At 41.1% G+C, this 14,125-nt stretch overlaps 1 protein-coding gene across 2 annotated transcripts in view; it reads right to left on the bottom strand.

The window, feature by feature from the left end:
- Positions 1–14,125, bottom strand: part of LOC111875322 (mediator of RNA polymerase II transcription subunit 13) — a 169,880-nt gene that overhangs the window by 21,672 nt on the left and 134,083 nt on the right. For both annotated transcript variants that reach the window (XM_023871463.2, XM_023871464.2), the window contains 6 exons: positions 10,452–10,818; positions 9,212–9,462; positions 5,750–5,954; positions 4,284–4,397; positions 3,395–3,568; positions 294–2,244 (listed from right to left, as the gene is read on the bottom strand). In XM_023871463.2, the coding sequence (XP_023727231.1) occupies positions 294–2,244; positions 3,395–3,568; positions 4,284–4,397; positions 5,750–5,954; positions 9,212–9,462; positions 10,452–10,818 (3,062 nt within the window). The remainder of the gene's footprint in view (positions 1–293; positions 2,245–3,394; positions 3,569–4,283; positions 4,398–5,749; positions 5,955–9,211; positions 9,463–10,451; positions 10,819–14,125) is intronic.

Raw genomic sequence — 14,125 nt, 5'->3', positions numbered from 1 at the left:
GCAATTGTTTTACCTGTCATTCAAGAGAAACTGAAACAGTGTGATATATATAGCTATACCCACAGTGTTCAGCCCATTACAACCTGCTTGACACTACTCAGTGTGCCCTGTATACATCACATACATGAGAGTGATTTCCCTTTCCTTATTTTTGTAGGTTCAAAAGTTTTAACACAGTACATTACAAACTAGTGTCGCACTGCTTCCAAGAGGGGCATCCTTTCAGTTTTGGTCCACATAGTTCCCTCACCAATTTATAAGCTACAAACTACTTATCTACTGCTAGTACTAACCTCTGCCGGCAAGCCTGTGGAACTGCCTCCAAGTGAGAGGCCCTTTTACAGTGTATGGGGCATCCCACAGCCTCGTTGTGCACTTCTTATGTATTACCTCTTGCAAAAGAGGCCTCAAGCTCTTCATGACCCACACAATGTCCTGACTGCACTGAGGTCCCATGGCCCGCAAATAAGGCCACCTGTGGACACACGGTGTGTTTGAACTCCTGCTTCCATGTTGCATGATTTGCTGCTGTCTGTGCTGCATTTCCTCCACTTTGCACATGGCGACTGTTGTGCTTTCTAGTAACGCCTGCCGTCCCTGCTCTAATGCAATACATGTCACATCGTTGCCATCCATGAACTCCAACACATTCACTGTTGTGCCATAGGGCACATCAGGTCCAAGGCTACCACGAAACTGTCTTGATGCACGATACAAAGAGTTGCTAGAACTCTGAATAATCACACACTGCTCTTTTAACAGCTCCATAACATTCTGTGGAACCAGATCCACTACATCACCTGTATTTATGTTTTCCTGCCCACTTTTGCCAGTGTTCGGAAGAAGGTAGGCCAAAAGTGAACCCTTCCTGCGGTCACCCGGGTCTTCAGCAATGCCTGTGATTTCAAGCTCATCCTCATAAAACAGACCTGAGCGGTGGGACAGCCTCCTGTTCACTACAGCACTGAATCCACAACTGCACCTTATTGGGTCCTCTTCCGTAACACTGGGTGCAATGCCATGATGGCCTGGGGACGGCACCATATACTGTGGTGGACCATTCATTCCCATACCAGGGAATGGAGAGGTAGGTGGGAATGGTAGGATAGGTTGCGGTTGTGGAGGTGGAGTCTGAAGGTAGATTCCGGCATCAGCTCCCCTAATGTTGCCTACAACTTTCGGTCCTGCATTACAAACGCATAAGGTACAACTATCAAAATTATGATCTCGAAATATATTAAGAGCAGTATCACCTAGAAGAATGTTAACCACCAATGAATTTGCTTCAGGAGCTCGAGCCATTATTGGTGTTGGCACTGGTTCCACTGAATTTAAATTTTTATTGAGGTAGGATGATGCAGTTGAAGTTTCTGGACTTGGAAGTTCGTAAGGTGGAGGTGCAGGACAAGGCGTTCGAACGCCTCCAACTGACCCTGGGCCACCTGACCGGAACTGCTGCTGCAAATGGATTGGTAGACCTCCACCTCCCATTGCTGCCATAGTCATGGGACTTGGTGGAAAATGGCCCGCTGGTGAGATAGGTGAGAGGCCAGCTCTGCTATGAGAATGTGGTGGCACTGGAGTATGATGGATTGCATGATGTGGCAGATGTGTGTGAGGTGGCATAACAGTACTTGAGTGATGATTACTCGCTACGGAATTAGGTCTTGAGTTGGTACCAGGACCAGAGGGTACGAGGCTTCCATTTGGAATACTTTGTTGGGGTGCTGATTTTTCAACAAACTGCTGCTGCTGCTGATATTGTGTCTGCCAAGAAGGCTTGTACACACAGTGAGAAGGTAGTGTCACTGGAGGCAGACTTTGACTGGGAAGGTTTGTAAGTGGTGCATACTTAGAAGAGCCCACAAATTTGCAAACTGCAGGTAGGCGGAACACATATGACCAATCCTCTATATTCTCCTCTTGTGGGCTGCCCATATTTGGATAGATTTCTTGTTTATACCGGCCCATACAAAAGCCTACAGGCCCATCTGATAGTTCTCCCAGGGGTCCATCAGACAAATGCCCACACGGTGATGCAATGGGATTATGCTCTAGGGACGGAGGTGTAGGGAACATCTTAGACAACTCCTCTGGCCTCAGAATGCCTGCTCCACCACAACTGTTGAGTGACGTGTTGCCACCGCTGCCACGAGGAGGTTTCACCACAGCACTGTTATTGGATGCTGAATCTTCTGGTAGTCCAGCAGGCTTATTAGAACCTGGAGGAGTGGGCACCTGCAACTACAATCCCACACCATAAGCTTACCACCATTCTGCAGACAATGGTAGCAGCAAAGCAGTAACAACAGCTTTGACATGAAACACACTAACCATGTATGTGCACATTAACTTTGAGCAATTTACTTCCTTTTCTACTGCACAACAGACCAGAAATTTACACCAGAATATCCAGCTGTAACAAACAATGTAAGAGTCTCCAATTTAAATAAACACGGCATTTGAAATACTGAAAATCCAATTACGTTTCCTTAAGATGATGTGTAATGGACTGCTTTTTTTTGGGGGGGGGACAGCAATAACAGCCTACAAGGACAATTAAACATGGGTGCTGCTGACAGCTGATCCTGATTTATATCCCCAGCTGGAGGAAAGTCACAGCTTTGAATCACGTGTCAGTAAAACACTGTTTTGTGTGCATGAGTTCTTACAGACTGCTGCACTGTGAAATGGCTCACATTACAGAACACTGTCCAACAAGTTGTAGATCGTAAAACTTTGGAAGAAAGCTACATACTGTACACAGTGTGCTGTATGTAACTGCATGTTACAGGACAGTCATGTTACTATGTACGTCAACCATTTTTGAATATTGACAGTTCGATTGTGGACTAAAGGCCAAGGAGATTTTTTACGAGCTTCCATCAAAGAGAATATTTTAAACATCTTGTTAACAGTAGCCAGGATAGCAAGGCCGGTATAGCAACTAGCTATGGGCTGGACGAGTGAGAGGTCAGAGTTTGAGTCCCTGTAGGGTTTAACAATTTTCTCTTCTCTCAGTCGTCCAGACTAGCTCTGGGGCCCACCCAGCCTCCTATACAATGGGTACCAAGGGTTCTTTCTCTGGGGGTAAAGTGGCTGGGGTGTGAAGCAGACCACTCAACTCCAGCTAGTGCTGAGGTCAAGAAAATGTGGATCTATACAGCCACTCCCCCATACGCCTTCATGGCATAGTTAAGCACAGGGACAACTTTACCTTTTTACCTTCACCATACCTCTTGTAATATCGATAATGCATTGTACATGAATACTTAATTGAGTATAGATCAGAACACAGACATGCACAGGTGGTATTTTGTACACAGAGGCTATAATTTGCAGTCATTTACAAGTTGTTTTAATTTCAAGTAATGTGTAAACTTCATTTACTTACAGTTTCATCACTTGATGTGTCATCCGAATTATCAAAGATCTGATCAAGATCTTTGTAAGATGCTTGAAGACCTTCATTAGTGAAAAGAGAAGTGGGTTTATTTGTGGGTCCATTTGGAGCGACGGGATCAAATGGACCTATTGCATTTCCTGGGCCTCCTTTACGATCTTCTTCCTGCAACACATCAGGAAAGAAGATAAATTATTGCAATGTGGTGATCATGTAATTCATACACAGTTTTCCATACTCCATGGCGATAAAATGTGGGTGTGCAATTTACTTATGGATTTGTGAAAATGGTCCATCTTGGAAATATCACTGTACACTTGATCTAATAAATACAAATCCAACACCTAAAAAAAAAAGTATGCCTTCTACATAATTCATTTGTAAGAATACAGAGCTACTGTCATCAGTTTCTTAATTGAACATATAATATTACAAAATCAGTTAATTATTTTTATTTACCTACATATTTGATGTTGGCAGCACAGTAACCTATGTGTTACAAGAACACTGATGACTACAATATTCAAGAGTAAACTAAATAAAACCATGCATCCAATTGGACTGAAAGAAAGTCTTTTCATTTACAAGTAAATATTCAGTATTTTTCTACAGCCTGTCCAACACTTATAGGGCAAATACAAACTAGCCTGAGCATAAACATTTCTGTATGTATACAAAGACTTGTGATAAACAATGTTCTGTACCAACACTGAACTGAGTAGGCATTAAACATAGTTGCTGGGAATTTACACCATTTCTGTACTGTAAATATACAGTGATTTAAGTACCACTCATGTGCTCTGGTAAACTATAACAGATAGCCTACTGAGGTGTACAGCTTTAGTTTTATACATGGGAATGTACAATAAATAACACATACCTTAACAGAATTAGTTCGCTTGAAACCCTCCATACTGACAGCAGGAGCAGTCATGTCATCTTCAAATTCATATGGATCAGACCTTTTGTTCAGATGAATGTTATCTACTTCCATCTGAAAAAACAAAAACAAACACACATTAACCGAAGGTACCAAGTACAGGCTGAATACAATGACACTGACTAATTACATGGTAACAACTAATCCCTGAGTGGCAGACAATATTCAGCTGGTCAAGATATTCTCTGCCTAAATACAGATTGAAGGAAATTCACACATTCTATAAGAGGAAATATGCTGACCAGTACACACATTCTATAAGAGCAAATATGCTGACCAGTAATGTATTCCCAAACACTCTCAAACCCTGTTTTCCTTCAGAGAATTCAAACACTGCACAAGTTGGTAGTGTGTACACAGCTCCACACTTTAGACACACCTGTAATAACCAGGCATACGATGATTTTAAGTTCACAATATTTTAACTCAGAAATAATTGTATTAGTATTGAAAAAATACTGGATTGTTTACATGCCCACTACACTAATGCAAAGCACAGTTGGTAAGGGTTAAAACACCCTCAACAAAGAACACCCCATATCAATTACATATGGAACAGGTTGGCCCCCAGAGCCATTATGGATGTGGTGATGATGAGAAAAATCCCAATTCCACAGCTGGTCTGTGAACAGACACTTCAGTAAATAAGCTATTAGAACTTGTACTAACTATAATGTGCAAGATATATGTAGACACAAGTTGACACAAATGCCCAGAGCACCCCTAAAGGAGATAAAAACATTCAAACAAGTTGAAACAGTTAACTGAAGATTATGGTCTTCTGGGCTGTAGCATCACGTCATTCACAGATAGCGACACAACATTATAAGCCAGAAGACTCTTCTCTTCACAGTCACTGTCATAATAACCTCAAATCCAAAAGACATAAAATTACTAGGAAAGTTGACAGCAACTGCTCTACAAAGGTGCCACTCTGCCTAATCACCTCAACCATGAAGGCATAACTACTGAGACTAAGCTCCCAGCAATTTTGACCTTAATTGTACTTGGAAATCACTGGTCAGTTGTAAGTTACATATTTCATGCTCTGGCGGACTCCGTGGTTATAGTCTGCAAGTGAACTATACCGACCGAGCGACCGCTGCTTGTTGGTGAAGTTAGTGCCAACTTTAGCGAATAGAGGGTGTTGTGTGGTCAGCGCGACGAATCCCCATGGCAGATAATTTCGGTTTTCTAGACCGGAAGTTAATAATAGAAAAAATCAGAATTCAAATGACAGTATTGTGAAAATTCATGGTTATCACAAAAGACCTAACAGATTACACATATCTATAAAGCTAAGCCAAGAGTAATACAAGAGTAATATGGTAATACTCTCTTCCAGCATGTGTTCAAACCCCTCACGAGTCTCACACAGCATGTCTGGTGGTATAAATGCAACTTACTGACATATTGCAGCCTGCCTCTTGTTTAACCTCCTGCTTGATGAAAGGCTGACTGAGGTTGTTTGGTGATGATGCCACGTTCTGCTGTTGTAAATGATATGAATACAGATCATTTGTACTTGAGCGCCTGTTGTAAGGTGATGGTCTCATTGGGTCCGGGGGTCTTGCTTCAGCTGGCTTAAACTTTTTCACTGGATGGTTCAACCTATGGGCAATGAATGAGTTGAAATTATCAAGAACAGGCTGGCACCCCACAAATTTACATACATATCTGATACATAACCAGCATTCCTGATACCTGGTTTCAATATCTGATTAGTACCACGAACTTATTGCATATTAAACTTTCAATAATTATCAGTACAGCAGGCACTGCCAGTGATGGGGCTGAGGTGGGAGCCTCACACAATTTGGGAAGTGGCACATTCTCTGTTGTGGCAAGAGTTCTGTTCCATCACGTCCTCGCAGTACATCATGAACAATTACATCACTACCTGCACTCCTTGATGTCTGCAAGTAATAACCCAAGTATTTACATCATTAATATTGTGAGGAAAAGATGGCACATACTTGTTCTTTACTACAGATGCTACCTCAAGCCTTGCTTATGTTACTTTTAATACAAACAGAACAATATTTAAATTAAGACCAAATACCCATGTTGTAAGGTGAAGGAAAAATACATGTGGTCAGCTACTTCACACCTAAGGAAAGAGACACCCCATGTCAGGTCGCTGCAACCCACGATCCGACCTTCTCAGGCTTCGGTGAATGCTGGTGAGCTTGTAGGTTCCACAGAAAATGCATTCTTAAAACATTTCAGCACCTAAAGTCTTGCAGGTTTTGTGGAGTAAGGGTGCACACATCATAAAAAACAGCATTCTTTTGCCATGACACCTACTTACTTACTTACTCACTCATGGAGCTGAGCCCTTCTTGAGGAGCAGTCGCCAATTCTGCAGCTACTCAAGAATTTCCCAGCATTTTATGGAACCTGAAGGTTCATCACCGTGTTCACAAGAGCCCTCCACTGGTCCCTATCCTGAGCCAGATTTATCCAATCCATACCATCCCATCCTATCTCTCTAAGATCCATTCTAATATTGTCCACCTACCTACGCCTTGGTCTTCCCTGTGGTCTCTTTCCTTCTGGCTTTCCCACAAATATCCTATACGCATTCGTCTCCCCCATTCGTGCTACAAGACCTGCCCACCTCATCCTCCTTGACTTGATCATTCTAACTATACTTGGAGAAGAATACAAGTAAAAATTATATGTAGTAATATTTGTCGCGCGCAAGCTAGTGAGCTATGGCGCATAATGTTCTCCTCACAGATACATAAAACAAACATTCAGAGGGAGTAGTTTTGGTTTCAATGTCACCCAGTGTAACCACTGACCATCCATTTCTGACAGTGAAACTTCTGCACACATCATTACTTGTTATTAGTTGTGGTTAAACATTTCATGAGAACGGTGTTGTCTAAGATATACATTCCTACATGTCCATTTCAAGGACTTACATCTAGAGAGAACCTATGGATGATGAAATAATCATCTTAAAAAGTGAGTACAAGGATGTTACAAAGACACGAAGAAGCCTTCTCTATTACAGTTTGAACCTAATACTCTTCTGGCACTCCTCAAACACAACCGACAGTGGCAATAGGATAAGAACAGAGAGAACAGTGTACTGCAGTGAAGAGGGCTAAAACTGGAAGTGCTGTTGAGAAAAAACAAATCTGGAACCCCATCAGATGAAAGAACATCACAATTCTATACTACTGACACAGAAAGTAGGTGATGTGCTCCTCAAAATCTGCAGCATATATCCAAGAATGACATGTACACAAATTATCACACACCAGCATAGTATTTCAACACTGCCTTAAACATTACACAATTGCTATTCATCTCTGTCAAAAATAATTAATTTTCTTCATAATAGACTTGCCTGTTTGAATAAGACAGTTTATTTCTCAGGTGGGTCACCAGCACAATCTAACTTTTTAAATTTCATGTAACTTGAGAAAGATTTTGGGGTTCCTGATGAATTGCATTTCTTTGACACGTCACAAGGCAAGAGCACATATGACACCCTAGGAAGAACCACAAAGAGACTGTTACCAAGGGCAAAGTTTGCAGCAATGTCACATACTGGCCAAATCATGACTGAAAGACAGCTATTGAACACTGCACAAACCAAAAGAGAAAATATGAAGTTCAAGTGTGCTACTGAATTACAATTCAATGAAGAAGACAAGTTTTTATGTAAAATGAATTCAAAAGTTAACCCTTGGGAACCCATACTTTTCTGCCAATAAGCAAAATACATTACTTTGAAGAAACTTAGAGTCTAAAGAATGCTGAGTACCTGAGCTGCAAGGACATATGAGACCTCATAACACAAAGTTTTGTGACATGACAATGTTTCATGGTTAGGATGTGTTACAATTACCTATTTTGTAGCTTGTGCCCATTCATGCTATTATTACAAGATATCTCATGGCTGTCCATGGATGACATTTTGCTGTATCAGACAAACATGTTATGTTTTCTGGAGACAAGGGTTACATATTGTGAGAAACTGTAGGTCAAATTTTACATCATGTGACAATGACAACAAAACTACTCTATCTGAATGTGAAAATGAAAAGAGCATTTCATCAACTATTAAACAGAGATCTGCAGCTTATGCAGAACAAAAGTCATGATAATGTACGCTGGAGGCAAATGTGCCCCTCCCCCCCAAAAGCAGTTTTTATGATTTCTGCACCCAAACTCCACAAGATGTGGAAGACATATGGTCCTTACGGATTGCAGGAATACTGTACGGTGCATAAGCTCATTAACTTTCAGTGAAAGTGGAGAAAGTCACATTGTAAACTGCACTTTTCTGTGATGATGTGGCATGGAATGACTCTGATACAATGCTGTCTGGCCACAATAAGGGGGGGGGGTTCCCTGCTCTAATCAGGTGTAAAACCCTGGTCATTCAGTTGACAGCCAGTCACAAAAAGGTATAAACATATTATTCCACACTATTTAAAACTTCAGAATTCTGATAAGGCAGAGACAAAGTCACATGTTCTTTACATGTGGGCTTGCTTTTTCATATATATGTGAGACAGGGTTAGGTCCTTTCCCTATCAATGTTTGACAACATCTGAGTTTCATAACTAAATGTAAAGGAGATGGTAATCTGGGCCATTTCCTGAAGATTTACAGCAGCCACTAGGAAGATTCTGAAGAACTACACATGGAAAAAGTTAGACTTGAATGCATGGCCTGTAATGTAAAAGTAATACACTCCTGTAAAGGTAATTAGCACACAACAGAGATATATTACTGTGCTTAATTAAGCACACACCATGAAGATCTAACAAAGGAGCAGAGGTACAGGCTCCATGCAAACATTCAAATAACAGACACAATAATTTCAAACAGAAAATATAACTTACCATGCATCGAGAGTGGAATAATCATACAGCAATTCTGACGGTTGGTCCTCCTCCATCAAAATACTCTCATACTCCTTGGAGGAGAGAACAGGTCGTTTGAGAGTAAGAGAGTCGAGAGGTGTGGCAGTGGGGAGAGGAGCTGATGCCACTACTGAGTGAGCACTGGCAGGACCCTGAGATCCCCCGCCAACACTGTCCACTGGTTTTGTGACTGGCTCTACACTGGAAGTGGCAGGATACGGCGAGAACACCTGCAATACAAATAATTATGACAGATCTGTTTATGTTCACAAATGGACCAATCCTATAAAATTATGTTATAGCATTCTTCTTAGTAGCATTTTCATAGGGATAATTAATGGGAGAAAAGAGAAAACATGAGGCTTACCCTTCATTCTGTGGTTATTTAACAGCACTTTCAATATCTCAAACTGTGTCATATTATGAATTAATTAATGAATAATGAACTGCAAAAGATGTGGAAGGATCAGCTGTGGCCTAATTTGAACCTTAACATCTGGAAATAATGACTTCTACATCTTCCAATACTACAGGGATGGCAGCAGTACAGCAACTTGCAGGTAACTGTGTTGCAATTGAAATAATGCAACGCACTGGAATAAGCACACATGCCACTACAACAGTGCAATGTTTGGGCTCACAGAAAGTGCACCACTTACAATAACTGCAACTCTCTGATAAATGGAACACGCATATATGCTCCATTTGCAATAGTGCAATGGTCAGACAGTTGGGCTGTGCACATGCACCCTTACAACAGCGAAACGCTTGTATAGGCTGACTGCACATGTGCACCAATAGTACAATGCCTGGTCAATGAAGACAAAGGTATTACCTGGGCAACTGCCTGGGGAGACTTATGAGCAATGCAGATACCAGAGACGAGACAAGAAAACAAGTCTCCAAACCAGAATGTAAATTAAGTTCATTACAAAAATAACAAAATGTCATTACTTTTTAAGTACAAACAGCATCACAAATAGCAATTAACAGTTCATATGATCTTCTTCTATATTAAATATAATCTGTAACTTATTTTCATGAACAGACACATGTTTATAACAAACCATTCTGCTGTGTCTTGACACAAATCCAGTACAGTAAGCAGGACAATGTACCCTAGAGACAAAACCCTAACTCACCTCCCTGACTCATTTTTCGCACAAACCACGTGACTCACCAGTGAACACTGAAGATAATGCACTCTGATTCAACTCACCTGATTGGATACTGACGAAACGGACTTAGGGCCATTGAGATCTGAGGGTGTAGCAGCAGGGGTGACCTTGTCCTGAGATTCCAAAGGGGTGGCAGGTTGAGGCTGGCCAGCACCACTGTTTGAGGTGGGAGGATGAGGGCTCAGAGTAGGCATAGTCTGATCGGCAGGAGGAACCGATGCAGGTTGGGAGTGAGGATTGGGCAGTGGAGATGGAGCAGCAGAGGCTGGAGAGCCCACTGATGGAACTGGCACAGACTCTCCAAGACTACCTCCACCATGTAAATTTGGCAGTGGATTGGGAGTCATGGCCTGGCCACAGGGATATGATGGGGGGCCTCCAGATGGAGTACCTGAACCTCCCATCAACCTGCACAGAGAACAGATTTATAATTACAAAGTGTTCGGCCACATGAGATATTACAGAAACTTACCTTTTAAAACCAGACTTCTTTCTCTATGTGACTATTTAAGCTCACAGTGTAATGGACTTTACAGTGAAAGCGTTCTCTGCTGCTGAATAATTGTAAACCAACTCCATTTTCTTAATTAATATTGAGATACTTGAAAGGAATGTTGTATTATCTGTATAGAAAGTGTAAGCAAGGGATGAATTCTAGACAACATTAAACATGCCATCCAGATCTGCTACATTCCTGACATTTCAAATTTCCTTAGAATTAATGAGTGGTATAAACATAACTACTACATGAAACTGTACTGTGCTAATAAAATTCATACCATTAACATTAATATGTTAAAATTTAGTCATACACCATATAAATCTGTTCTGGTACGCGACATGCATTTTCTTAAAAATGTGCACATTTTACAGGCCACAATGTATGTTAACAGGCACCAGACACCAAACTAATTCAGACAGTTCCAACACAGCCAACATATAATGAAGTACCTATCGAGGGGAGTCAGAAAGACTTTAATGCCCCTCTGGACAACCTTTAGTAACTTGCTGCTTCTCTTGCAACTGTTTTGCTAATTATAACTAACCTCCGCTCTACAATATTACCAAATATCTATAATGGGCTTACTTTAGCCGTACAGAAGTTCACTATGTAAATGACATGTCTTCTTGCTATAACATGTTCCTTGAATAGCTAAGAGAACTTACTGCAATATGGGAATTTCACATTAATGCTATTTTCTTTTATTCTACAATTTAGATCCAAACAATACCTTGCTGGCAAGTGAACGCTAAGTTAAATCACCAATATAATATGCAAATGCTGTTCATAAGATAAGAAGCCAGGATGACCGCTTGACTGTAGAAAATTTGGAAGTGATCAAATTGAGGATGAGATATGCAGAATGCATGCAACATACATGCATATAATAATCTGGTAGGAAAACTTTAATAGAAGAGGCCACTAGGTAGACCTAGGTGTAGACAGGAATATAACATTAAAATGATCTGAAAGAAACAGGATCAGAAAAAGTGGACTGCATTCAACTGGCTCAGAAGAGGGACAAGTGGTTGGCTCTTGTGACCACAATAATGAACCTTTTGGTCACAAAAAAGGGTGGGAAATTTCTGAGTGGCTGAACAAATAACGACTACCCAAGAACGACTTCGCTCCATGGCATTCATCGGAAAGTTACAAAAATTAGGAAATAAAAACAAGACTGGCATGACATTCATACCAAATTCTGTACAAACATCGAACAACTGGTCCAAAAATTGAAAGGGAGCACATACACACAAAACATATGTTTAGTTCTTCCTTTTATGAAGGAAGTGTATGAATAGTAATAATATGACAATGTGATATAAATCAGAGGTTAAAATTTTTCCCAAGCTCTACTCACCAACACAACCTCACTCATACCCCTACCTCCACATAAGCTTTTCTGCTGTAAAACCCATAAACCTTCTTTGTTCTGTACCACCATGAACTATTTTTCTTTTATTGCTAGTGGGGTGGGACTAAGTCCCTTGTACTGCAGCCACTTCTGGCCTGTTGTACCAGCTTCAGATGACAGGTGAGGATGATTGTGGAGCAATTGGTGGAATGAAGATTGGCAGGGAAAACAGAAGTACCCGGAGAAAACCTGTCCCAGCGCCACTTTGTCCACCACAAATCCCACTTGACCAGACCTGGGATCGAACCTGGGCCGTCGTGGTGGGAAGCCAGCGACTAACCGCTTGAGCTATGGCGCAGCCCACCACCATGAACTAAGTTCCACACTAATCCTTCCTGCACATCCAAATCTTATGGCAACCAAGTGCCTTTATATGGTGTATTCTGTTCTTGAAAAGGACCAATCAACTGCACATCAACAGCTGAAGTGGTGGGCCATTTAGTTTTATCAGAAGCTTATTTAAAATAGAGTTATGCAGTACTGATCTAAGCTTCTTCTTTACTAGGTTAATATCACTACATCCCTTTCATAGGATGACAGAAGGACAGCAAACTACTGACACTGTAATGCTGAGGAGTGTTAACTTCTTCCCTTGTACCAAACTGATTCACAGGCACTCAGAGGAAGCTTGAATTTTTACTTTTCAGCCACCAGTACCCCTTACTTCACTAAGAGTGTCAAACATGAAGCAGCAGCATTTGGGTACAGATGGCGGCATGGCAAAACCTTCCATCTGAGCATTTTAGTTCCTTTCATGAGTCTCTTACAACCTGCCTCAGAGTTCACTATGCCATTCCCTGTATTATTCCAGTGAGTAGAATTTCTTGTGCCGGTCACGGTAGCTGAGTGGTCTAAGGCATGCACTGTCTTTGTTCCCTCGGAAGCTGGAATTGTGGGTTTGAATCCCACACAAGGCATGGGTGTTTGGTATGTGGCTGTGTTTATTCTGTATTTGTCGTCATCCTGTGTTTAGGTAGAGGACTTGTGAAGAGCTGATCACTTGTCCAAGGAGTCCTACCGTCTGTAAAATTATCACAAAACTGAAAAGAAATCAGAGGCCAGGGCCCAAGGAGGCCTGTAGAGCCAGTACAAAAAACAAGAATATATATTCCTATAGTCCTCTCATCACAAAATTATTCTCAAAAAATTCTTCTTTGCTGGCTGTACACTGTCTTCTGGCTTCTCTATGATACAAGTGGCAATTTCAACATGTACTTTTATATAGCTCAACATCAGACCTTCTCATTGGTAAATTAGAATAGCTTCTTACAGATGAGAAGTAACCCACTAAATTTGCTGAAATAATGTCAAAATAAAATAGCAAAATTTCAAAGGGGGTTTTCAGAAATGGGGGCGGGGGGAGTAGGTGGGACAAACTACTGTAAATTTTCTATTTCCCAATGGCAAAACCTATGTGCCTTGGGCAAACAGCTGAGTGGGTATTTCAGCTTATGATGATGATGATGACAACAACAGCAGCCTACTTACACTCCTTAAGAAAAACATTAGTCTATGATCTATGATATTAAGGAAATTAACATGTGGTGACAGCACACAAAGAAAAACCATTATATCCCCCTAAATTTAGAAAGATTGAATTCACACCTTAGAATGGATGGCTTGTTCAAGTCAGAAAATCTGCAAGGCTTAGTTACAGAAGAACCATGGGCAGGAGCATAAAAATTGTATGTAGTGAGGAGGAAGTAGGTGCCTAGCAGACAGAAGTGCATCTGTCAGTTCCAGAGGATATTGTGACGTATTGCGCTATGGAGGACATCCACTCCCCCACCAGATCATGA

This window comes from Cryptotermes secundus, unplaced genomic scaffold (assembly GCF_002891405.2).
Source record: "Cryptotermes secundus unplaced genomic scaffold, Csec_1.0 scaffold1789, whole genome shotgun sequence".
NCBI classification, from domain to species: Eukaryota; Metazoa; Arthropoda; class Insecta; order Blattodea; family Kalotermitidae; genus Cryptotermes; species Cryptotermes secundus.
Note: the sequence above shows the minus strand (reverse complement) of the source record. Positions and strands in the feature narration are given on the sequence as shown.